The sequence below is a fragment of the Ruditapes philippinarum genome, unplaced genomic scaffold, assembly GCF_026571515.1.
Source record: "Ruditapes philippinarum isolate M1 unplaced genomic scaffold, ASM2657151v2 ctg1318_1_1_1_1, whole genome shotgun sequence".
NCBI classification, from domain to species: Eukaryota; Metazoa; Mollusca; class Bivalvia; order Venerida; family Veneridae; genus Ruditapes; species Ruditapes philippinarum.
The window spans coordinates 11476-38545 of record NW_026859435.1 but is presented as its reverse complement, the minus strand read 5'-3'; the positions used below and the strand labels follow the sequence as shown (position 1 = coordinate 38545).

The 27070-nt window shown below is 31.4% G+C and overlaps 2 protein-coding genes across 2 annotated transcripts; one reads left to right on the top strand and one right to left on the bottom strand.

Annotated features, from left to right (window-relative positions):
- Positions 1-832: 832 nt before the first annotated feature.
- LOC132756506 (uncharacterized) lies at positions 833-14955 on the bottom strand. The gene is made up of 11 exons (XM_060747586.1): positions 14353-14955; positions 9399-9455; positions 7647-7805; positions 6996-7116; positions 6159-6279; positions 5715-5897; positions 3778-3901; positions 3345-3530; positions 2714-2947; positions 2171-2335; positions 833-1680 (listed from the first exon to the last, which is right to left on the bottom strand). The coding sequence occupies exons 1-11, from the start codon at positions 14663-14665 to the stop codon at positions 1160-1162; spliced, it is 2184 nt and encodes a 727-aa protein (XP_060603569.1). The 5' UTR covers positions 14666-14955; the 3' UTR covers positions 833-1159.
- Positions 10399-25818, top strand: LOC132756507 (insoluble matrix shell protein 3). The gene is made up of 3 exons (XM_060747587.1): positions 10399-10452; positions 25008-25084; positions 25357-25818. Exons 1-3 carry the CDS (start codon positions 10408-10410, stop codon positions 25637-25639), a joined length of 405 nt encoding a protein of 134 aa, XP_060603570.1. The 5' UTR covers positions 10399-10407; the 3' UTR covers positions 25640-25818.
- Positions 25819-27070: the final 1252 nt, after the last annotated feature.

Here is a 27070-nt window from a genome sequence, read left to right as displayed (position 1 = left end):
TAATTGTTAACATTACACATACATAGTATGTTTATAATTATGAGGTAAAACATTAAATTTAATTACTGCATTCATGTATTAACATTGCAGAATTATCCCAAGTCAATATTTTGAACTATTTCATTCAATATTACAAACATTACATTCCATATAAACGTCTAATATGTGATTAAGTACTTGGCGTATGAAAATATTTAGTTCGGTATTTTGAACTATTGCATTCAATATCATAAACTACATGTATTTGATTCATAATTACATTTTTGACGTATACCATTTGATTAAGTACAGTTCCATATAACATTTTGAACTATCTAAGTCAAGGTTTTGAACTAGTTGATTCAAAAATAGAGAATTTCCATTTTTTCCATTTGATTCGGTGCTACTTTATTAACTATTTTAAATTATTTGAATATAATCAATGAATACACATGAAGTACCATACTATAAGTTGATAAAGATGAAATAAATATATAGGGCATATGTTCACACTGATGGTCCGATAATGACCATATCAACTCATGACAACTTTCAATGATTAATAAAACAACAAATGAGCTGCGTCTAGAAATTTTGATCCTTTTCGTTTGGTGGCGGACTTGTGTCATATCGTTCTTTCGTCTTTCGCTCCGTAGAACGCCAGACGAATTAAGAAAACACGACAAAGTCATCACTTACAAAATGATGATTTGTAACGACACAATGGTACATTTATTGTTGTAAGCCTCAAATTAAGATGGGAAGTAACACAGAAACAATGACGTCAATTTTGCTGACATCACTTCTTACTCTTATAACCAGGACCAAAATCGCTCCAGACATCGTTTTTAAAAAGAATATGAATGGTATGAAGACTTCTTAACATACTGGCCTTAATTATTTCAAATATGAGTATTGACAAAATATGTACTAAGTGCAGTAATGGATTAATTCCTTCGAAAATTGATAGGAGTTAACCAGTAATTGCACTAAGAAGACGCAAAGAACTTATTTTGATAATGATAATATTTCTTTTGTAAACTATGCTAATCATACTCTCAAAACATTCTATGAACCTCATTAAATCTTTCTTCAAACACTTTATCTGGATTTTTTTTATCAAAACCGTTTATTTTAGTCACTTATGCTTTAAATGGAATTTTCTAGTAAACTTTTGTTATCAATTTCTTTCTCCTTTCCGCTGATTTTTACGCCGTCTGGTCTTTCTGTTTGAACTCCGCCTTGATCCTTTCCGTCCGTTGGTCTTTTCATTGGCCGAATCTTTGTTTGCCTTCTCGTCACCTTTATTTCCTCTCCGGTTATTTTTCTTTCCATTAGAATGTCCACTTCTCCCGTTCGTAAGATCCCTTGTTTGAGGTAGATTGTTTGTTCTTCTATTGGAATTATTTTGTTTTTTGTTTGTATTATTGTTCACATTCCTATCATTTTGTTCTTGTTTTACTGAATCTTTCTTTCCGGTATTTGTTTTATTGTTATTCCGTTTTGGATTAGTCGAATTATTTTTATTATTATTTCTCTTTGGGTTAGATTTCTTGTCGTTTCGTTTTAAATCTGTGCTGTTTTCCTTCTTTGAGCATATACTAACATCACAGTATTGCCATTTATATTTACTTTTAGTGGTGTAACACCATGGCCTACTTTTTCTATCTCCCGATGGATTTCTGCAGAAATTGTGATCCCCTGAAAACATACAAACTGGTATAAGTTTCAAGAAGATGCGTCACAGTAATGTCTATGTTAGTGTAAAAGTTTTAAAGTGCAGTCCTTAAGATAGTGGACACTCTAGATATTTAGGGTAATGACAGAAAATGTCATAATAACCATTATGAATGTAGATGTAAAATATCACTTTTCAATCGATGATAATTCGCCTTATTTTCAAGAGTTTTTTTTTACTGTAAGCAATAGCTTAATAAACGTCACCGTTTAAGTTACGGTTATCAACAGACTTTTATTTTGGGCTTTTTCCCTGTTCACCCGGAGGTACAAACAAATATTTACAGTTACAGCTTCGAAAATAAGCGCAACAGGTTGACTTATCTATTGTGAACAGTTGTGAACCGTGACGCTGTAACGGTCAAAGTTTATTTGGCTTAGGTTGGAAACCCCCTCAATTGCTTAGTTCTGTTCTGTTATGTTCTATTATAAGAGAAAACGTTAGCATACGTACCAATACCATCTTCTTTATTTTCTTTATCGTCGTACGGGAAAGGTAGCAGCTGATGTGTCCAGGGATATTGCTTTGACCATTTCTGGCACGTGTGTCCATCTATAGTGTGGTCAAGCGTTCCCCGATAATCACGTCCGTCAGAATAATTTCCAGGGATACATTTCCCTAAAAATATGTGAAAGAATAATATATTTAAAAGTGAAACAGCACAAACAGATAAGAAAGTTGAAAATAATACAATTAATGTATTTTTTTTGTAAAGAAAGCTGGTTTTCTTGGCGCACTTTAGCCTTTTGTGCCATACAGAAACTTTAACCCGATAGGACTCAAACTGACGATACTATCAAAACATTAGGAAGTTTATCTATGGAAGATGTTCAAATTTATGATGTTTTGTATTTTGGACATCATTGGAGCGGACAACAGAGATACAGAAGGATATTATCTGCAAAAAGATGGAATAAAATTAATTCTAAAAATGTATTGATATGATTGTAGTTATGAGGTATATTAATGAAATTACCATTGTCAAACGATACTTACGTCTAGCTCTTCGTTCACATATAAAGGGGTATGCATGTTCCGGCAACTGATTATAGGATCCTAGCCACACCCCTTCCCAACGGACCCTGTCTTTCTTTCTATTATATACCAGGGCCATAGAGCTGAATGACGAGGGATGACCTTTCTTCCAGTTGGTGTATTTCATCTCCTCAACGCTGTTATCGGTGTACCAGACAAAAGTTCCGTTTACAACTCGTCCCCCTGTCCGCCATGCTGGAAAATCAATTTGCAATTAATTGGATTATGTAACTAAATACTTGTTTAAGTAATAGTAATAATCAATTTCCTAAAGAACTGTGTTGAAAGTTCAAAATAACCATATATAGATTACTATCCAATATCCATTATTATAATTCTTTCTATAACAGCCTTATTTCTAACATAACTTAAAATACCCTTGCTGTTGCTTTGAGTTCTTGAACATAAATAAGTTAATGCATATATATATATATAGCGATTTTCTGTAATTGTATAAAATAAACAAAACTCTGAATTTATTTTCATTTAAATTTTTGATCTCTTAGCATGAATAAATGATGCATCACAAAGTAACTACATTTTGTAAATAGGACTCACATTAAGGGAGACTACTACAAAGTAAAACACTAACCTTTTACTTCCGGGTATTTTCTCTTGATATAACGCTTGATGTAAGCGTCTTCCGTGGCATCATCTATAAATAGTAACCTGGAATTCATCTGGTCACATTTCTTAACGGCTCCAGAAAACTGTTCCGCCTGTTTGTCTTCAAATTTGTAACATTTTCTACCAATTTTAATCCAGTCTTTCGGGCAGTCTGAAACAATTAACAATATGTTTGAAACTGAGTTGTTATTAATTGTCCATATTGTTAATATAAAACCTGTTAAAAACGGAGTAGATTTTTTTTTACTGAATTGGATTCTTACGTATGCCATAAAAGCTTTTAATGTCGAAAATCAATATGCTAATTTATAAAACAATGCGAATTTCAACAGTTCTAGTCCCTCTTGTTCTCTTTGTCAGCTTATAGTTTCAGGTAATAATAAGTTTGTGTAACTTACTTGTTTCTAGATTATCTTGTTTGTCGTTACATTTGTACATATCTTTAAGTTGTGCTATATCTATATTACTGAGAGCATCACGTTGTCCTATCTTCATCTTTAACTTTCTGCCAACACCTATCACCTGAAATCATGTACAAAATATACATGTATAATTAGAAACTATAGAAAATGTACATGCATTGCTAGCAACAAAGATACAAACTGTACATGTATTGCTAGAAACGTTAAATGTGTAAATGAATTGTTTGACACGATACAAAATGTACATAGCATGCTTGGTAATCAGTCCTTCGAATTCTAACGGCACAATAATATATGGCAGAAATATAGGTGAAAGTCAGCTTGATCAATCATGCAAATGTTACAATGCCCTATGCTGAAGGCTCCATCTTTGCATTTTGATACTGAAACTCTTATAATAACAATGGTAAATTCTAAATTCAATGATGCGGTCAAGTTCATTATAGATTTATGGGGCATGAATGGATGATTTGTGACATAAATAACGAAGAAAGAAAATTTTAACAAACCTTTTTATATGACTGGGAATAAATGTAAGGGGCAGTTTAATTCTTTGATACGTTACGGCATAATTGTGATGGAGTCGTTTAAATATGACAATTATATCAAATATAGCAGACGACATTGACAAAAAGCTTCATATGACATACGTCAGGCAGAAATCATATGAGCCGCGTCACGACAAAACCAACATAATGGGTTTGCGACCAGCATGGATCCAGACCAGCCTGCGCATCCGCGCAGTCTGATCAGGATCCATGCTGTTCGCTATCAGTTTCTCTACTTGTTATAGAGTTGGTAAGCGAACAACATGGATCCGCACAGGCTGGTCTGGATGCATGTTGGTCGCAAACCCATTATGTTGGTTTTGTCGTGCTGCGGCTCATATGTATATGTTTAAAAATAGTTAACATTCGTTGTATAAACAACGTTGAAACACTCTGAGTTTTCTTTATACAAATGTAATTTTACAAAACTATAGTGTGTATTGTTCTCATTTAAAGATACATACTGTACAAGTTTTGAATAAGGAAATCAGTTTATAATGCATAAAAAGTTGAACTAGGCAAAGCTAATGTGTATAATCTCGGAAAGATCCGTGGACATAATGGAAGACACCAAAGTACCATCACATGAACATTTGACGTGTAATGTTATTAAATTGCATCGTATGAATTGCGAAATATTCTTTTACCGCCATAAAACTATTTCAATTCTACGTGTGGGTTTTACTGCATGCTTGAGGTGGTGAATTACAATGACTAAATCGGACATTGTGGTGAGCAACTCTTGCGCCTGTAAGCTTTTGATGATTTATTTTAATTGTTTAGTTTCAACACTTGTATAGGGAAATTACTGTATAGCCTGAAGTGTATCGGCATTCATGAAACTAAAGATGTCTTTAATCATTTCGTATAGTCACCCATAATAATGAATGATGAATAAAAGTTGTGACAAAAACGTAGTGACCAAAACATCGCGATATTAATTAATTCAAAATTACATGGGATCGGTTACTAAGCATCCGTCTTTCAACTAAGGGACTGCCAGTTCGAGCATCAATAAATTTCGTTTGGCTCTTAGTCAAAGGACAGTAATGACCTAGTGGTAAACTGGCTAGGTTAGTGGTCACAACCGTGTTATCATGTACTGGCTAGTTCCAGGATGCGGACTAGGAAGTGATTAATATAAGTTACAAGAACTTGTTTTACAAGCGAGCTTAAATAAATATGTTTATATCTATAAGTCATGGAAGGGGAGTCATATGAATGTGTCGTCTGTGTGGTCATTTAGTGTAGCAGTACTATGACTTTGTACCCTCTGCCTGACAAGTTCGCTTAGTTCGAGGAACGTTAATAGAGACGCTTAATTAAATACATTCGAAGGAACAGATTTGCTTTCTGAAAATATACCTTTATTGTATCATCCCCGAGGTTTGTGAATGCTTTCTTACTATAGTGCATAACGCTCTCGTAATCATAAGGAAACCCTCGTGACGTCACGAGAGTCGTGTTGGCCTTGGCGAAATCTGGCAAATATCTTGGCGAAATGTTCTCTGATAAAATCCGTACATAGTCGTCCCGGTCCGGTCTGGCCTGTTAAAATGAACATGTTTGAATTGAATATGATAATGACTCAAAGAAAAAGTTATTTCAATATTAATGTTTTATATAATATGAAAAGAAACTTTTTGATTATGTACAATACACAGAAATGCAAATTATAAAGATAGTAGTTGAAACTAAAAATTATATCATGATGACACAATGTAGTACTCAAATATGAAAGTTAAGGGAAGGTTAAGAGTAATTACATACACCCAACAAACAGTGGTTTTTATTTAAGTGTTCTCATACCTGTTCATGCCAAAATCCGAGTGCATGTGAAATCTCGTGTATTGCAGTACCTATCCTCTCGCACCCGAGACCTATGGAGACTTTCTGTTCACCTCCTACACGGCCCACACTCGACCAACACCTGGTTGTTAAAACATAAAAAAGCTCATGTTAAACCATAAACGATTTCTTAACGTAATATAGCTTCAATAAATGTTGCCTTGTTTCCCATTTTTAGACTTTTTCTTCTAATGAATATTGCTGATATAGTCCCCTCCTTATATAATACATGTAATACATCATGACGTCATTATTATAGTAGACACGCGCCATTAACTATACAGCAATATAAAACATTATACCCTATAAATCATGCTTAATTATGTATATAATAATGTAAACTTGTAAATATGTCACGAACTAGTGGTTCTTTTCAATAAAAGATAGAGGCATCAGAGCTTAAAATTTAAATAGAAGGTTATGAAAATAGTATTGTTAAGATTGACAATGGGCAATTTTTTTCTTACACTGATGCTCAAAGATGAAGAGATAATTGTCTTCAGAAAAAGTAATAGGTTGACAGATGCTACATTTTTACCATCGTCGGATACCCACGACCGAACCTTAACATTCATCATTTATGTTAACATGATAAATGTTAATCAACAGTAAGTATCCGGTGATGCACTTTTATATTATCTCTTCTGAACGGACTCTGCAATTTTCATAATTATAATATAGATGATTTCATGGCTTTCGAGAGCTCACCCCTTATCCAGATGTTTGTCTTACCAAATTTTGTAGCTTTAAAAATGTAAGCTTTTCATCTGAGAAAAATATATGTATTGGTAAGCTTACCCGGGTTCACTTATAAATCTAACATAGTCTTCGTCCCTCAACTTCCTTTTCTTAAATCGGATACATGTTTCCTTCTCTATTGTCCTCATTGCCTTTCTGATCACTGACCTTGACTTTGATGCTACAAACAATACAGTAATGATGAGACTATAAAATTGTTACATATATAATTCATTATTATTGCAATATCATTCTCTTGTAGTCAACATCATTTCATATGCTACAGTAAATGAATTTTCGAGTGCACATGATTTTTACTTGTTTAACAGAACAGAACAGAACTTTAATTTCTTTGATTTTTACATAAAACATAATCATATACAGCATATAATTGTAACAAGCGATGAGTCAATGCAAAAATATATGCAATAATATAACCATAGTTATTATCAAGACATAAACAGATTAACCATATTTTCTGCAAGTAAATGCCATCTTGTTTACATATTCAATCATTTGTCATAATTATAGAAGACATAATTTATAAGATATGTCATTAAGCAGATGCCAAACAAGTAGTTATAGAAAGATGGGTGTCGTGCCTTGCTCCTGAATTTGAGGTCCTGATTATTTAGTGTGAGCTGACAGACAGGGAATCGATCATTTATCAATTGAAAGGCAATCAAAAGAAATATCTATGAACAAACATACCTATATCACTGGCAAACATGTACGGTACTGTAGCATTCCGCCATGTCCGAGAACTCCGCATAGTGGCCCTCTTATACCGCATACGTATACTGTTACCATAGATTATTTTCTCTGATTCATTATCTAATATAATATCACCATTATAAAATACTGAACCACCTGTAAAATATAAAGACATTTTCAGCAATCTACATTACAAAACCGCTTGAAAGTATAATTTTAAGTATAATTTAGCGTTATTGAAAACACGGGCCATGACGAATTTAGATCTTGCATACTTTTTATCACTTTAATCATTATTGTAAGCTTTTTTTCTGTTAATGTAGGAAGAAGTAAGTATAAGATATCGTCAGTAGTAACCAACTCGAGATTGTATTACAATATAATCCTACAATGTATATAAGTAAATATCACTATAACGATATCGCTTATAACGATTTACCGGATATAACGATATACTGCTTATAACGATATACCGTTTATAACGATGCTGTTGCCTCGTTTTCAAATTGGTTGCCTCTCGGATATAATGATATCTGGATATAACGATATAAATTCGACGGTTCCCTAAATATCGTTAAAAGTGAAGTTTATTTTTATTTCGTTTATTGTACGATGATTGTACGGCACAAAATCAAGTGTTCGCACATTTCTTTATAAATGTCACCGGTCACCCATATAGATTCTTTAATAAGGGAATCTTTGGTAATTGTGCAGATTGAAATTATTAGGTCTTTCAGATTTCTTAAAAATCGTATGTTTTGAACATGAAGAGGATCGAACAGTTTTCTCTGAACGCACACAGCGTTACCCAAACTCCTCACAGTGATTACCTCCCTTGGCAGAATTGTAATCACTGCCTTCAAAGACGTCACATGATGATGAAAGTCACATGACGTAACGTCGAAATTCAAATGTAAATATCGACCGTTACATAGAAAATCTAACGTCATTTTTCTCTTTCTGTTTTATTTTTAACTTTTAGTGCCTACGTTCGATATAGTTTATCAAAAAATTATCAAAAGTGTACAAAATAACGAAAAATAAATTCAAAAGCTAAAAAATATAAAATATCAAAATATTATCTCGGTAGAAAATATTCTCATAATTTTAAAATTATTTCTAAATATTCATATCATTTATTTATTTATCCATAAACATTGTTTAATCAATGAGAAAAAACTTAACTGATAGATAAAAGCAGTAAATAAAACAATTTTTGAAAAAAATATAGTATATCAGAAATTCTGATATATCGGGACCTTGGTGGCAGAGATCTATGCCGAAGAATTAAGGGGAGATCACTGCGTGGAGATTGAGCGTTACCATGTAAGAATATTTCAAACTCCAAGTATTGAATGTTTATTGTTACATTGTTACATTTTTGTTTCTTTAAGTAACTCGACTTTTTAAATTTTTTTTACATTTGGCATATGTCGGATCACCAGTTTTCTAATTGCTTACCCATGACTAAGATATCGCTATGAAATGTTACTATTTTTCTACTTGACAACCTTAATAATAGATATTCTAATTTTTGAAAAGAATTCTGATTATAAGGCGACTAAAGAAGTAATTTATAGATATAATTCGAGTTTTTATAAACTTTTTTTATCTTGAAAGTATTTGAAAGTAAACAGTATCATGCTTAAAAATCATTTTCGTGGAAATTCTATTTAAGAATGAGTCTTTAAAGATATAGAATACGTGTACAGAAATAATTATACGGAAAAATAAAATTGAAGTGATTACCTGTACCACGTGGTCTTTGTTCCTCATTTGCTGTACATATTGATGGTGGACACACATCTGAAAATAACAATATATTTAACAGTAAAGACATTTTTGTTCCGATATTAATCTAATTTAACTCACTAATATATTATTATATAGTCCATCACTTATTCGACATTTAAAAGTTTTGAATCACATCGGTTCAATATATAGGAAACGGTGCGCCGCGGGTGGCAAAAGGACTGCGGTTGTAAATACTTTTTAAAGTAAAAGTTACCTATTACTAATAGTCAAATTATATTCATTATAAAGGGAAAGGTACTTTATGGCATAATTTTGTTTTGATGCTAGTTGATGTCATCGGGTACGATAAGTATAATTATACGTTTTTACAGTTGTTAGAATTTATAATCATAAAAAGGATTAATTCATGTAAACAAGATATATTGATGAAAATAAAAGTTTATCAACTAATCTGTATTAATCTTATTACCACCTAGAAGGCAATCGCAAAACCGCAAAATGTTCGCATCAATGGAAAATGCAATAATGAACCAATTTGCTCGTATTTTTTCAGATCCATAACAATTTTATAACACTTAATATGTATTTTATCAGTACTTCGCGTAACAGATAATAATTAAATTCAATTAACTTTTATTTCATCAATGTTTACGTAAGTTCAATACTATTAATATTCAATCGTGACATCAAGCTTATCAAAGCGTTTATTTCCAAATTACTCACGCTTTTTGTATTCTTCGACATAAAAAAGAAGAACCAACTGGTCGAATAATAATAATAATAATAATAATAATAATAATAATAATAATAAGGAAATAGAGAGAGTTGTAGGAAATGGTCTAGTGTCCGCTCGTCAAATTGTATTTCATTTGTATCTCGTCTGAAAGTATCTTTGATTTTGTCGTGCAATTATAAATGTTAATTATTGTAATTTGATCATGCTGGTCTTAGAAGATATACACATATTTGGCGTCTAACACATTGTTGAAAAAATCCGCTATTTATGAAAATGAACTGTATGAATGCCCATTTATTATGCATAATAGCATGCTATATTCTGCAGGGTCAATAGGTACAAAAAACAAGTAATCTTTTGCCGTAATCTATCATTTATATACAAGCACTTTTAATCTTATGTCTTAGATATTTGTCGGGATAAAGTGACACGCAAGTTTTAAAAAATAAAGTTATTCACAGCAGATTAATGACGTCAGGAAGATATTAAAAAAAAAAACTTCAAAAAATGATGACAGCGTGTGGTATTGTTTGGTATCATAATTACTTCCGGTACGGACATGTAGTGAGTAATGATTAGTTTTTTAATAACGTTTTCTGTTTACAAACATTTAACAATATATAAGTGTAAACCGCAGAGTTATAAAAATGGATCTTAAAATCTAAATTTTGTATCCAGCGGTTTTTAGATTGACATCAGAGATCGTGTAAGATTTCAGTCCCAGTTACCTTAACTTTATAACGATTTATCTTTGCTAAAACTAAGAACAATTATTACTTTAACACTTACATAGTTAGGATTTTCTGCTGTGAAGAAGTCCTACCGTCTTACTTTGTTTGTAATTGTGTTTTAGTCAAACTAACACTCTAATGGTAATATGTCGACTGTCCAGCTTTACTGTTGAGGAAGACCTCAGGTGCCAACTCCGTGCATCATTTCAGGCACGAGCCGGCACCTGATCATGAGTAGAACCACCAGCTGGATAGCTTCCGTACATTAGAAGAGTTCAAAGTCTTTGGTGGGATTTGAACTTTCACTCCGATCGGTTTGTCAGAAATATGTAATGATTTTAATGTATTTTTGTCTTTCTAATTATGCTGAAGGCGGAGATATTTAGAACATATAGTATATATCTAGGAATTAAAACAAACATAACCAGACAGGTATTATAAATATAAGAGATTGCTTTGGCAATGTGTTTCTTAGGTATTATAATCTCGATATAAACTTTCCTACTGACCTAGAAGTTTGAACTACATAAGTTCAACCAAGAAAAGTTAAAAATTACTCTATGAACGGGATAGTTCATGTAAAACGTTATTTGTTATCATTGTTTTAATTTTAAATTGTATTCCGGCTGTGGTGGGTTGAGTGTGGTGGTAAATGGATGGGGTGATGTTAAAGGGTGGAGATAATTGTGGGGATAAGATGGTATAGGGTAAAAGATAGAGTGCAAGACAGACGCAGTGACAATTTTTTTATCTGTAACTTTGAACATCTGATATTCATTTGCTTCATAAAAATTGAAATCCACTCTGCAAATTAATTCTTTCGACATATTGTTTCTGTTTCTGGTATTTTTTGGAGGGGATGCGTACACATTTTAGTCACGATGAGAAGTTTTAGAGGGGAGGTAACTTAATTATATTTTTCATGTTTTTATGTATTACAGGGGTAGAACATTTAAAATAAAATATTAATATACAATAGTTTATATTTGTCTGTGAAAACCGATTGTTATTCGGTGTTTTAATACCCGTATTTAAAATGCAAGCTACAATATATTTCAACTATAGAAAAATATTTTTTTATACTTTATATAGCCTTTTAATCTTGATCAGATATGTTCTTTTGTGACCAGAAATGATAAATAGAGCTCTTCAAATATCAAAATTAGGTTATCATTTTACATGACTGAGCATTTTTAGTTATATTAACTTATATTCCTTTTTTTAGTTTAAATATCGTAACTATAACCTTTTAAATAAGATAGAATTGACTTAATACCTAGGATTTAAGTATTCAAAAGTCATATGATATCTATAAATAAAAAAAATGTATAAAATTGCACTAAGCCTTTTAAAAGAATTCTTATTTTTCATTTGAAATGAATAAATGGGGAATTGACATATATTAAGCCAATGATACAATTTAAATGCATTCATCATTTCAACACCGACTTGTCTAATAAACTAGTTAGTAAATTAGATTAACATCATTTTGCAATTTAATATTTTACACCTATTTCTATACCAAACCAGTTTCACTTTGCACTCTGACTTTGAACTAATAAAAACATACATATATATTTTTTATCCCAAATTAAATAAGGTTAAAACATTTAAAACAACCTAAACTATTCAACACGACCATGTTTTTATAAACATTAAAGTAGTTTTAACATCGTTTTGCAATTTAACCATGTCCGTATCTTAACACCAACACAATTTGCCACTTCAAAATTAACTGATTTAATAACTTGAAACTAACATATACATTTTTGTAATTTACTTCACTTTAAATATGTTAACTATGTTTTATTCACTAATAGCGCGACTATGGGATGGACCTAGCATTACGCTATGTTGCAAATTTTGAGGGTAATTATTGCATTTTCTGCCCACATATTTAACAAAATCAAAATGATTATTCATAATGATTTCTGAGCAAGTGTCAATCATGATAACATCATTTTCATACATTATATTAGATATTCAAACATCAGTTTTATGCATATTAGCTGTATCATTAGTTTGTACAAACATGGTCTGGTTTTATTTGTTAATGACAATTCTTTAAGTACTAAATAAATTTATGATTAGGATCATGCATCTTAAATTGAAATATTTAATCCACAGAAAATGGATTTCTTTCATTTAATTATTTCAATTATCATCGTTTTTGTTTATAATAAAATACATCTAGTTTATGTTCGTCTTTGTGCAAAGCTACTTTAAGCGTGCAATATTCTACGATTTCAATTAAACAAAATCAATCTTATAAACACAGCGACAAATTGCATCGGAGCCTTTCTTCTATCTCTTTTTCACTATCGGAGTACAAATCTAAAATATTGAGTCAAAGTACGAATGCACTCATATGAGTTAAACTGTTTATATATTTAACTTTTATATATTAATTTTGTGTTTCCATTTATACATACTTTTTAAAATACTGAAAACATTTAGATGGAAACTTTCTTTAAGTTCTTAAGGCTCCCTCCACAATCCGTACAATATGCCATTTGTAATTATCATTACATGATAAACATACTGGAGTGGTCCATAATGGAAGGTCTGTAATACCATAGATAATTATGTTTATAGCATTTAGTATCATACACACACAAAAAAATCTCGAAAGAAACATACATGTATGTGGATATTATTAGCAAATGTGAGATACATGATTCGATATTTCATATCTATAAATAGCAAATAGAACAAAGTACTACTATCATCACTATAAATGTTTATACTAAATCACTAAGAACCCCAATATCGTTATTTGGTTATGAAATATTTTATAAAAGTATCCAAGGATACATTTATATTGTTTTATCAATATTTGAAATATTTATGGAAAAGGTGCTCACTATAGTCCAATCCACTTTAACTAACAAATGCAATTATAAAAACAAACAGCTAAAACAGCTGACCTATTGACATGTATTCTCGCGACCCAAAGTAAGACAACATGGTCATTTCATTATAATGATCAGGTATGTGAGTTTAAAGTTAATACCAATATAAATTTGGGTCATCTGTAAACATTGTGGCACATTAAATATATTTATCTTTGTTCTTAAGTGTCATAAATTCCAAAATTTCTAATTATTTTCCTATTTTTATCCCCCGACATATAACCACGCTAATATAAATATGATCACAATTTTGTTATCTTGAAGATAATATAAGCGCGGTGTTGAATTTTATTCCTTACTTAATATCTTTAATACGTTTATCTATCTTTTATCTATGTCGTAAATTTTCCTTTTCTGCAATGATGATTTGCATATTTCATACATATATATAAGAATTAAGGTATTATGTAAGCTTTGAATCAGTTCAATAATCACAATGGTTAGGTTGTGATAAAAAACATTCCGTGTTAAATAAGATGTGGATTTTATCGACAAATAGATAACGATATAGAACATGAATAAAAAATAGATGCATAGTACTGTAACTAGTTAAATTTAAACATTCATACTGTAGTTAAGCTCCCATGGTTCCCAAAATCGTCTCGATCTTTTCATCACAGTGACAATTATTCTTGCAGTTGGATCCTCGAGACCGGCGACATCAGCTTGAACCTCGCTCCCAACTCCTCCAAACAGTCCACCGTTGTCATTAACAACACTAATAGCCTCAGTCTCAGATAAATGTTCTACATCATTCTTTATTTCTTTACCTTCAGTAGATGTACCTTTAGACTTATCCGTTATTGGTATTCCACTTATAATAAAATAATTCAAAATCGCGAAAAAGACCACAATATATAAAAACTTCCGTATTAAATCCATGATAATATTTCTTTAAATCTAAAACGTAACCTTTTCGCCAAAAATAAAATGAACACGTCTTAAGAGATCCCATAAACTAGCTAACAAGAAAAATCGAAATTATTAAAGTGTCCGTCAAATGTATAAACTGTAATGATGTTCTTATTATAGTTCAGTTCAGGTAGGTGAAAACATTTGAATGCAACGATAAACTATGTCAGATCTTTTCAATGTACCTCCCCAAAAAAGAAAAATATAAAGAAGAGTGTTAAACGAACGAGAAATTCAACTGTTTGAGCATTTATTATTATACCTTTATATATATACAAACATACCCCGTATGCAAATAAACCATGATGTCATTCATTATAGAAATTTAACAAATCTACCAATATCATAGAAAAGAATAAACTTTTAAGGAGTATCAAAAAGTCCTTGGTACTCTATTGAAAATACTTAGTACATTTAACAAAGGTCAAAATCAGTTGATAAAAATGTCATTTAACTTTTGCGTCATTTTATAAACACTAAGTTTAAGGATGTGATAATGTTACAAAGAGTTATTAACTTACAATTAAATTATAAATGAGAAATGTTTACTCTGTTGACAGTTAGGATTTATAGAATGTAAACAGATAAACATTGTGTTTATCTAAAATCAACTTTTTGCCTTTTTGCCTTGTCAAGCGGTAATGTTTCTTTTATAATGAACTATTTCCTACACTCCCGAAGGAAATATGATAATATTATTATTTCGTCTGGTACAGAATCTAAATAGATATACTCTAAATATTTATCCTGAATATGTTATATTTACATTATAGGGTAGAGAATTGCAAACTTTGTCCATTTCTTTATTTACATACGAAATGGTGTGCTAAATAATATGTGAAAAGACCGCTATTTTCAGAAGAATAATTCGAAATTGTGATGTAAACTTAATCGAAAACTGCTTTGTTAATTTTATATCAAGGAAAACAGAGATGCTATTTGAAAGTAAATGCAGTTAAAAACCATTCCATGGGGAAGGTCGTGGACAACACTCATCTGTGTCTGAAGAATACCCTGCGGAACATCTAGCGCCTTGGATCGATCGTCATTCTGGCTATATTCTTCCTGCCACAACGTTTAAGACGACAGATCAACATCTTTATCAAAGTTAAATAAAATGCAAAATAAAACGTTAAATAAAATGCAAAATTATAGTGCAAAATACATAGCAAATGTATATGAAATCATACAATATTTTTTGATGCATACATTGGTAATTATTTTGTTAGTTAAAAAATAAACAAACATAGAAGGTAATCAAGTCAAAGGTAAAATCTGACTGCATTACAAATAATCTGATAAAAGTTGTTGTTAAAAGAGGAAGAATTATTGGGTCACAAAATGTCAATACACATAATCATCTCGAGAGAGTGACGTTAAGGGAATGGACCTCCGACAACACCCAGTTGCCAAGGACCACCGGTAAGGTCAAACAGCAGTACACTGATAAACCTCTGTATTTTCATTTGATGAGGAAACATATACAACAATTCAAAAGATTTTTCTTATGACACTGATACAGACATGTATTCTTATTTTCATACGTCGATGGAGTTTAGATCTATTTAATTGAAAGAAATTCTACGACAAATAACTTGTGCAAACATTATCCCGGTCAAATATAACATTATTACAAACCCAGCTTAAACATACGGTTGACAAAAACACTTCAAGTTTTAGTTTGTTACAGTGAAAGAAAATATACAATTCATTAAAATTCCACACGATGAATAAGATACAGAATAAAAATATACAATTTACTTAAAGCTTTAACTAAGAATTTTCACCTTTAACTTAATGTCCGACTTCAAGGACCTGTCAAGATGAACTTGTAACAATGTATCTTAAAATTTGGATACTTGAATTTCTTTTTCCGATGGTCAGCGACTCATAGGTGAAAGTACAAGTGTACCTTCTAGATAGATGACAAATTCATCACACTCAATTAACTTGCTTTTAATGATTATTAGTATCATGTTTAGAATATATCTATTATGATGTAATTAAAATAACAAAAAAAAATTTAGGATCATATGCGTGCCAATCATCGTTACAAAAACTGACAAAATCCAGATTTGTGAAACTTGTGAAATAAAACGCACCCGGAGTTAACAACCAGTCGGACAATTATGTTTTCCTGCCAAAAAAACTGATAGTTTTGTGAAAGAAGATCAAATTTCTAATACTTACAAAACTTGATGATACTTAAACAGGAATGAATAATGACTTTGTTTACGGAGGAAACACTTTTTAGTCAGTTATATGTCTTAAATATGATCCATTTCTGAGTGCCATTGCGTAAATAAAATATAAAATGAAAAAAAAATGGAGAGGCTTATGCAACTTTTACGAAACATTAGAACGAGGGAGCGATTGTCCTTTTGTACTTTTGATGTATTGCACGTGTTACATTTATATTGTTAATGACTTGCGGACTCAGAATAACAACTGCACTTTTACTGTAAGCATTAATCAAAATTATGTTTGTTTACAGTTTAAGAGAACTTAAAAGAAATATAAAAGTACACTCTACGGTGCTAGAAATGTAAAGATGTTTGGATTTTAATAAAGTGAATCAATATTCACAACTTTTCAAGAAAAAATAAATGAGGAATAAGATGAATAATTCAATGTTTTTTTGACATGTTATTTGCAATATACTCGTCTGTAATTAATATAAACGGGGGAAAAGGTTGAATTGATCATAACGAATTCATTGGTGTGAATATAAATAGCAAGAGGTTTGAGCTAATATTCAATTCTTATGACGACTGACATCTATCATATGCATTAAATTAAAAGTGTATGCTGACAATAATATTTTTTTGGTGAAAAATGAAAATTAAAGCTTTTGCACTAAACGGTTGTTCAAATAGGACAGTTCTGTTTTTTATAAGTCAATTGTTATATTTTACTTAGTATGCATTTGCTGTTTCCTCATAAATATATGTCTTATTGTTCAATAGTTGTATCAATTAGTCTTTTAAATTTGCGGAAGTTATCACTGAATATAAACGTCTCAATTAGGCGCTGTTGCTTACAATATTAAGTGTTTGATATTATTTTTGTCCAATAGGATTGCCTCTATTTCAAATAAGTATAGTTTTAAATTTATTAGTACGCGTTTACAAAAATAAATTGGCCGCGCGGCGCATAGCCGCGCCTTACCAATTTAATTTTGTAAATACGTACTAATAAACTTTAATAAGTGAATTATCAGTCAACATGCATTTAACTAGGGTTTATTAATGAGCAAAACCACTTTATTCAAGTGATATAGTTTTATTTCATTAACCTGTCAACTGCATATTATATATATTATATATACATATATAGAAAAGAGAGAATATATACACAGATACCACCACATCGATATGCCAGTCCAAATACGGCACAGCGCCTAGCAGAACAGCCACTGCTCATCAACCATGCATTCATAACAGCTTTATATACAGTCACAAACTGCACTACACATTGAAACAAGCTCAACATTCGCATATATAGAGTTTGTTCTCTGTTATCATGTCTCACAAATCAACGCTGACATTGTATTGTCTTCTTCACTGATTGGGACCAGAGAACTATATATCTATTTCCGAAAGTCAACTGGATCCCGTAAGATCAAGTAGATCCGTAAGATACAATGAATTTAGACAGATGAAGTAAATATCAAGGGAGATAATTTTATTTTATATATATATATATAAATCTTTCATTTCGTTTATGTCCGTAAAGAGTAGTGATAAGATGTGTATCTTTAAAAAAATGTAACACATTACTGTAGAGAACGGTGGTATTCTAAGTCTTGAAAGGTCTAATCATAACAGGACCATGTTTATTTCTACTTTTTACTATCAACATAACTTAATCTTATCGACTTTTTTATGAAATAGAGAAACACGCTCCCTAAAGAACGCACAAAACGGCACAATTGAAAATGTTGCAGGCTCGGTTTGGTAATTGCAAGCTACTGTCCAAGCCCTAAGCACCGGCCCCATTCACGCCTCAAGCATCGGCTCAACATTTAATATGTTGTAATATTAATTCTGCGAAGATTGTGTTTCTCCAACACTTTTAAGCAGATCCCCAAATATGTTAGATAATATAGCTTGTATACAGATAAGTGTACGCCTTGACGCATTGAATAAACCCTTCCAAAACATATGAGCCGCGTCACGACAAAACCAACATAATGGGTTTGCGACCAGCATTGATCCAGACCAGCCTGCGCGTCCGCGCAGTCTGATCAGGATCCATGCTGTTCGCTATCAGTTTCTTTACTTGTTATAGGGTCTGTAAGCGAACAGCATGGATCCTGACCAGACTGCGCGGGTGCGCAGGCTGGTCTGGATCCATGCTGGTCGCAAACCCATTATGTTGGTTTTGTCATGACGCGGCTCATATATATTCCAATATCAGGCCCACAAATATGTAATTTGGTGCCACTGATAGAGCGGCGACGGTAATCTACGATATATTTCTTCACACCAGCGTTATTTTTTTTTGGGGGGGAGGGGGGGGGGGGGGGGAGCTGGGACATTTCCTGGCACACACGCTATTTCGCCCATCTAGTAAACGTTTAAACACATTTAATACAACTTTACTATTTCAATTACTATTCATTTAAAGCTGAATTTCATAAATTTCATTAAAAAAAACAAGAACAGAAATAGCTACATTTGTTTCACAAAATCGGTTTCATATCGACCCCGTTCTTATTTCTTTGTCCAGACGACCAAATGACCATTATAAGCTTATGTCAACATCCTCATTGTGGCGAAATCGAGAGTACATTTGTTACTTTTTGGTTATCCCAACATCATCAGAACCAAACATGGATTTAAGAAGTAATCCGAATTGAACGTATATTTCCGAATCAAATAACGGATTTTTTCATAATTTCATCAGTTGAAAACTCTTGTATAATCGACAGCGAGGCCAAAACGGTACATGTTGATAACATGGGAAAGTCCTACATTTGCCGTTTACGCCTCCATGTTAAAATTTGTTCTTTAGTGTTACCGTGGGTTTTTCCTTTCAAAATAATAATATCTGAACAGTCATTGATGAGTTTTACAACAATACTGTTACAAAGGTTAATAAGACGGTATACTGCTTTGTGTTTAGACCAACAGCAAGTTATTTTTACATATTTATAAAATGCAGCTTTAAATACATGTTCGTTGTTCTATTATATATTTAATTTATTTTGATACATACATACATAATCACGCAACCGTGAAAATACCAGCGTTGTAAAATGCAAGTCATTATGCTTGTAATTCATACATGTTCACAACACCAGGGCCAAACGACATCGAATGTCATATAATAAGAAAATGCCATCCAGGTATTTAATTGAATAATGCTTTTGTAAGAAAGGGAGAGAGCAAGTGCATTTTAAATAGGTAAGCACAGATGCTAGTAACATCCCTTGCCTGCATCTGTATTAATCTGCATTTTGTTCATTAGTGAAGTTAAAGTTGTTAATATATTGTATGGAAGACAAAATACCACTTTGTTTATGTCTAGCTACTATCACGACAAATATAACGCTGCTGTCTAAATAAAAGCACGATTAACACCTATTAGATCTAATTCAGGCGTTTTTTTGTTTATTCATAACATACGTGCTATTTCATACTCATTCGTGTTTGTAATATTGTTGATTGCTGAACAGAAGCACATACAAAACTGGACAGACTGGAACCCAGGCTAATCTACTCTCTAAATTATTGTTAAAACATTTTGTCATTTTGACAGATGAGAGTCATGTTTGGTTCAGAGCTTTAATGTGTCTTTTATACAAAAAAAAATAATAAATGCACAGAAAATTTTATTTCTATACGGTTAAATAATTAAAGTTATTGGAGTTCAAAATTTCAAATGCGATTTTCTCAAAATGACAAAAATAGCTTAGGGGTTTGTTAAAGTAAGCCAAAGAAATGAAACACATTTTTATAACCATTGGTCTACAGTATAATTTAATGAACAGTTTTCCGCTTAAAACGTTAAATTTGAATTTGAAAAATCAAAAGTATATATATATAAAATATATTCACAACTAAATTGAATATCGTTTTTTATGTGAATCTTGCAACGCTTTTCATTCTGTTTTTGTCATTTTGCACAATAAAAGTAAACTGGGAAAAAGTGATGAGGGAAAAATCTGAAAATCTGCACAAACGTCATTATTACATTAAATAGTACTCATATGTCGCAAAACTAATTCCATAGTCCCGTCATGTCAAAATAACCTGAGTGGAGTCCCTTTAACATATGTCTACATGTCTAAAGTTCTTACTTGCATTCATGTAAAAACAGGACAATCACATTGTAGTCATATTGTTATGGTACTTGCTCTAGAAGGGATTTACCTAAGTGCCTCTGTTTTTTTTTAAATACCGAGGAAGGTTTAAGATCTCAACAGAATAAAGTGTTCTCAAACAAAATGTTTCATTGGAATTTTATAGGGGTTTAAGCAACTATTCTGCACACGCAAATCTCAAATTTTCAGTTAATTTCTACATCCTGCCGCTGCAAGCATTATAGGACTTAAAAGTTGTGAAGAATCAGCATTTTCTTATTGTCATTAGGCATTAGTCATCATTCCAGTCCACCCTTGAAAATATCATTTTAATATAACCTTGGAAATTGCCACTTTTTGTCTTTTGATTAATTTATTGTAAAACATGCACATAAAAATACTCACGAAATGTTAAATATATTTCACAAAAAGTCAGTAGGAAATGCCTGAATAGGCTATATTTGCTGATACATACAATGCTCTATGAATAACAACTAGTTGTTTCATTTAACTTGCTTGTTTTTCTCTCTATTCTATCTTAACATAACATTAACATAAAATACAGTATGACTTATTATTTGTACGGGTTTTTAAACAGGTAACTTTTGATATTAAATGGCACTTTTTGACAAGTCTTTAACAATCAGAATAGTGTTGAAAAGTTATATAAATATAGCTGCAAACAATTTCATTATCGGATCACGCCAGAAGTTTTCTTTGAAACAGGTAAGAATACATTATTTGACGATTTCCATTATCATAAGTTTTGATTTAAATGGTCACATTGCATTTTACTTTACCTTACCTCCTGATTGCAATGTATTTGAAAGTTTTGCTCTTGATTTTGGTAGAATAGCGATCGAAAGAAAGTTAATAAATAAACATATTTTGTATAAGTTTCTAATTTTCTGTATAATTGTCCTTGGCACTTATTACCCCTTCCTCTCTTCATAGATGTGGATGCTCTTTAATTTTTTTTGAAAATATTTTGAGCTTTCCTGTAGTATCTTATTATATTCTGTCGGTTCTATTTATATTTTCCCCCTAAAATTCGTTAAAAAAATAAACAAACTGCCATGATATTTTTATACTTTTATTGAAATTTATTAAAACGTAAACCCGCTTAAATTCAACAATTTAAAGAATATAAAAATTTATGAGTGGACCAATAACAAGAATACATTTTTATATTTTTTTATTTCTTTGATATTTTTCCCCTAAAGTATGCACTATTCTATGCAAAATGCATCAAGCAAACCTGCGTTATGTTGATATATTTTAACGGGTGATGTTCAATCGAGAATATACAAAATGTGTTGCAAAGAACTGTTGTCAAATTGGTTTTATAGTTCAAACGCGTAATAAGAATAACACATGCATTAACAACGTCTGCAATTTGTAGCGATGCTAAAAAAACAAGTAATAAATAAATAAATGAATAAATGACTAAATAAATAAATAGATAAATAAATAAATAAATAAATAAATAAATTAATTAATTAATTGATTAATTGATAAATAAATGAAAAGGGTCTTCTTGAATTACGCAAGCCTCGGTTTGACTGTGAAAGAACAATAAGTTCGTGGGGAGAGGCCCACGATGTCTTCCAAAATCTGGAACTAATGGGAAGATGCATTTTACGACTTAAGTTGTCATTTTAATTGTTAACCCAACTAAATATGAGTTCACAATATTGATATAGCTTTATATGTTAAAGAAAAAGCTCATTTGAAAACGAAGCAGTGGACGTTGTAGTTTGGTGTCCTTAAAAGTAAGGGATTACATAAGGTTGACCATAGAACAACAGCATTTTATACACCTGCTTAAAGGTGTGCTAAATTTATGATGTTGTAACAACTCGGGAATAAAAAGAAACAAAATGCAAACCCTGATCCTTCTTTGTGTTATGTTTCATAAACGTTTATATCCGGTTATAGGTATAGACCTTTTTACGACGCGGTCCGTTTGTATGAAATATTGACCGGAAAGGTATTTTCTGGCGCATGCACAATCTGCATAGGAGAAAAAAAGAGCATTACCCTAAATAGAAATGTAGTAGAAGTTCATAGACAAATCCGAGTTAGTTTAAGGAAAGAAGTAGAAAATCATATAAAACATCTTTAGACAGAAACACCTCCGAGAGCATTGAAGAATAAAAATATTAAACTTACAGACACAGTTTTATTAAGTCTGTTCAACATAGGTGCATCATCTGTCATATGAGGTAGCACTAAAGCAGTTTTTTTTTCTATTTTGATAAGACGACACGACAAAATGATGCATAAGTTTTCTTTTTGTGAACTTGATTAATGAATTATTTATTGACAGTTGTGGCCTACAAACAGCAGACGATAATGTTGATGTTATTATACATAATTGGCGTCCGCGCCGAAGCGCGGCGCCCTTATGTAATGAAATCAGATTTTGTGAAAGGGCGACAGCAACTTCTCGAGCCTTTATAGTTGTTCATAATAAAAGCCGATCATTCCGATCGGTATGAGGGTGCTTGAAATCAGATTTTGTGAAAGGGCGACAGCAACTTCTCGAGCCTTTATAGTTGTTCATAATAAAAGCCGATCATTCCGATCGGTATGAGGGTGCTTGATTATTAATTACAATGAATAGCGAACTGGAGAATTTCGCAATGCAAACATTTTCAAATTAATTAACCTTTTCCGTCAATAAATCGCGCTCTTCGGGGTATTTTTATTTATCATTTTGTAGTACACAGTGGGTTATTATGGTATGTTATTCCGAAAGCTGTAAATAGAATGTTGAGTTGATGACCTAAATATTCCGAAAATCTATTTATAGAGGGATGTACTCTTGTCGGTAATTCCCGGTCTCTCCTGGTCTATTTTGACGACCGGCGAATAGTACCACACGTTTATAGTCCGGTCTCTTCCGGTTTTGGAGTAGATGTTTGATATCGTTAAAGAACAGAACAAATATTTTACAGATAAATAAGCTTTTTTTCAAAATGAATGTTTGTCACTTAGTTTGGTTACAATAATTAATAAAAATAGATCAACTCTCAAATTTATTGATTATTATTATACATAAACATACAATTCGAAAAAAAAACCAACAACACAAATCGCATGTTTTATTTTATCTATATGAGATAAATATGTACAATAATTGAGAAAAAATGTACATTTTATGGCATTAATATGACACTATCAACTTTGAAACATTTTATTTAATTTGTTATTCGTGTTTAGTAAAGATGCCGAGGAATTATTCAAAGTTACAAATCAGATTTTATGAATTATTCAATTGATTGATAATTTAAAAAATGATAAAGAAAAATACAAATGTATATACATGTATATGGTTTAAGAATAAACAATATTATATATTGAAAGTTTAACCATAATTTACTGACTTTTTCCTGTTGAGTTTTGACTTATAATCGTCGGTCATTATGACAATTAAATTCTTAAAATAGTAGTAAACGTAAAAACTCAGTATTAAAGCAGTGCATAAAACACAAAAAAGAAAAGAAAACAATATTCATAAAATCTGTATTTTTTATTAAAAAAGATATTACAATTAGTGTATAATAAACATTTATGCTCAACATGGTAATATAACAAGTGTCATATTGTTACTAAGTGTGAACAGATAGCTTAAGAGGGGGTCTTCGCTAATAGCGATAACATAATAAGGGACAATTACACAAATGTGGTGTTGATCATGCGTTACTCATATGGATTATAAATGATTGTATACATGTATATCCGTTGCTATTAATAACCACGATCATAAAGAAATAGCAAGTAGTATTCTAATTTCTAGCATGCCAATCAAAGTTATAAATAATGAACAATGTCTTTCGTTCGTTCATTCATAAGTGATATACAATTCTGGTAAAAACCAATGAACCATTGAACAGTTTATAAGAATATCTTGTTATTATATATCTACTAGTTCATCTGCACCTGCTGCATATCTTGCTTGGACGCCCTTTGATGCTTTGCATCAATGCTTTTCTTGTAGCAACTGTAATACCGTTCAGTCTTGTTGAAGGCCGCAAAGGATGCTGGGCGGGCCCAACACCGCCAGGGAAGGAATGCTTGTAAGTATCTTTACGGAATATAAGACCGAAAAAAATCATATATTATTTCAAATTTTCTCAAACATTGCATTATATTTCTTTTTGGTGCGCTTATCATTAGGTGACTTCATATTTATGCGCAAAAAAATTCGTCAAAAAGAATATGCAATGATAAGTCTCTGTTATATGCAGATGTATTGTTTTTTTAACTTTTCGCTCAGTTAACAGTTAACTGACATTCACATTTACTACATCTTAATGTTTCTTTACTTACCAATGTTATATTATCTAAGGTATGGTAAAGAAATACTCGGCGGAAGAAACCTCGGCATACACTATATCTTCACCTCAACGTTCACCCGGATATGTTGTCAGGCATATGAATGTACATACTGGGGAATGTGTAGATTTAAGGACCTATGGTGCGGACAAAGTGTGAGCGGGGTTCCAATAAAAGCTAACGCATTGCTTTGGGGACAAAGGGATGTTGAACCCATCATGAGGTGTTATGATTCACGTGGAGCCGGTGCCTATTACAGCTTCACTGTCCAGGTTGTTCCCATTGAAGATCGTTAAAGAAACTCTTTCTGACACCTGATCATGAAAAGTATTTCATTGTTGAAAGAAAATAAAAAGTTTTTTCCCCTTTTCTACCCTTTTCCAGATTTTTAAAACCTATTTTTTTTTTTAATATTTTGAACGAAATTTATATTGTGATAACATTATATGTTAATAAAGGTGATGGAAATATGAAATTGATTTTATTTGTATTTTCAGTAGTATGTTTAAAGTTGCATGCCTACAGATGACTTGAAATATTTCAAGAAAATTAAACTTGTAAAAAACATACTAAAACTTTCAGAAAAGTAAACAAATTAAAGATTCAAGTGAAAATTTTTATCTTATGTGCAATTAATGACTGTATTTTGTAGTATTTATCACAATATTTCTACTGCGTTACTAACGCAGTAGGGGCTATTTATGCATATTTTGACCTCTTTTTTGGTAATTTACGTGGATTTTAAGTGTCGATTGTAATGTGTTAATTACTTTCTTCGTTCATTTCACAATATTTTACCTTTAAAAACATTTTCAAAATTTTCACGAAAATAAGGATGAATCTGGAGGCGTGCTGCTTTAAAAACGAAGCCCAATCTGTCGTTTCTAAATGTGTAATTGAACACTGCTTAAGTTTAGCTACATCGAAACTAAAATGATCTATTTGGCTAATTTAAGAATTACATTTAAAGAAGACATTCAGTTCGCTATCGCTAGAATAAATGAAATACAAAGAAAACAAGAAGAAAATATATTATCATCAAGCCTGTGAATACCGAATTCGCACACCAACATACAATATTTGCCAAGTATTTACCGTTTCCACTCTATATCCCTGAGATCTCATGAAAATAGTCTAAAAAATGGTAAAATATGATCCGTTTTGAGGACTGAATACTGCTTAAGCCGGTGCTAGCCTACCCTTTCCTCAATATTTCATGAACGGAATCTGTTATTATCATTACCTTTTTATTCATGTCTTTACTGATCTTAAGGGATCACCTTTATCTAGAAATTCAGTGTGTTCATAGAAATCTGTTTAATTAGAATTTTTATAAAGTATCTACTTATTTGTAGTGATGCAAAAATGGCTTAAGTGAAAATGAATTGTTATAAACCACTTCATAACAGCAATTGATACGATTTTTTATACTTTATAATTATTGCAATAAAACTTTTATATCGTAATTTAAACCTACTAGTCCATGTTCATTGGTCCCTAGTGCAATTATATAATGTATTTCTAAGATGTTGAGCTGCCAAATAAAAAGCAAAGAGCTGTTGATTCAAACGCATTTCATCAGATGAGTAATTATCTTTGCAATGACAACAGCAAAATAATACCGTTTTTTTTCTCTCTCTTTTTCTTTGGATACTTCTGTAATATATAAGAGAAGAAAATGTGAGAAGAATATATCAGCATACAGAAGTCAGGAAAACGGGAATATA

Coding starts and splice junctions, on each gene's coding strand:
- LOC132756507 (XM_060747587.1), top strand. CDS start 10,408: ATGAAAATGAACTGTATGAATGCCCATTTATTATGCATAATAGCA. Junction 10,453..25,007: donor ATTTATTATGCATAATAGCA/TGCTATATTCTG, acceptor TTTCTTGTAGCA/ACTGTAATACCGTTCAGTCT. Junction 25,085..25,356: donor CCGCCAGGGAAGGAATGCTT/GTAAGTATCTTT, acceptor ATATTATCTAAG/GTATGGTAAAGAAATACTCG.
- LOC132756506 (XM_060747586.1), bottom strand. CDS start 14,665: ATGGATTTAATACGGAAGTTTTTATATATTGTGGTCTTTTTCGCGATT. Junction 9,456..14,352: donor ACCATGGGAGCTTAACTACA/GTATGAATGTTT, acceptor TGTTATTTTCAG/ATGTGTGTCCACCATCAATA. Junction 7,806..9,398: donor ACAAAGACCACGTGGTACAG/GTAATCACTTCA, acceptor TATATTTTACAG/GTGGTTCAGTATTTTATAAT.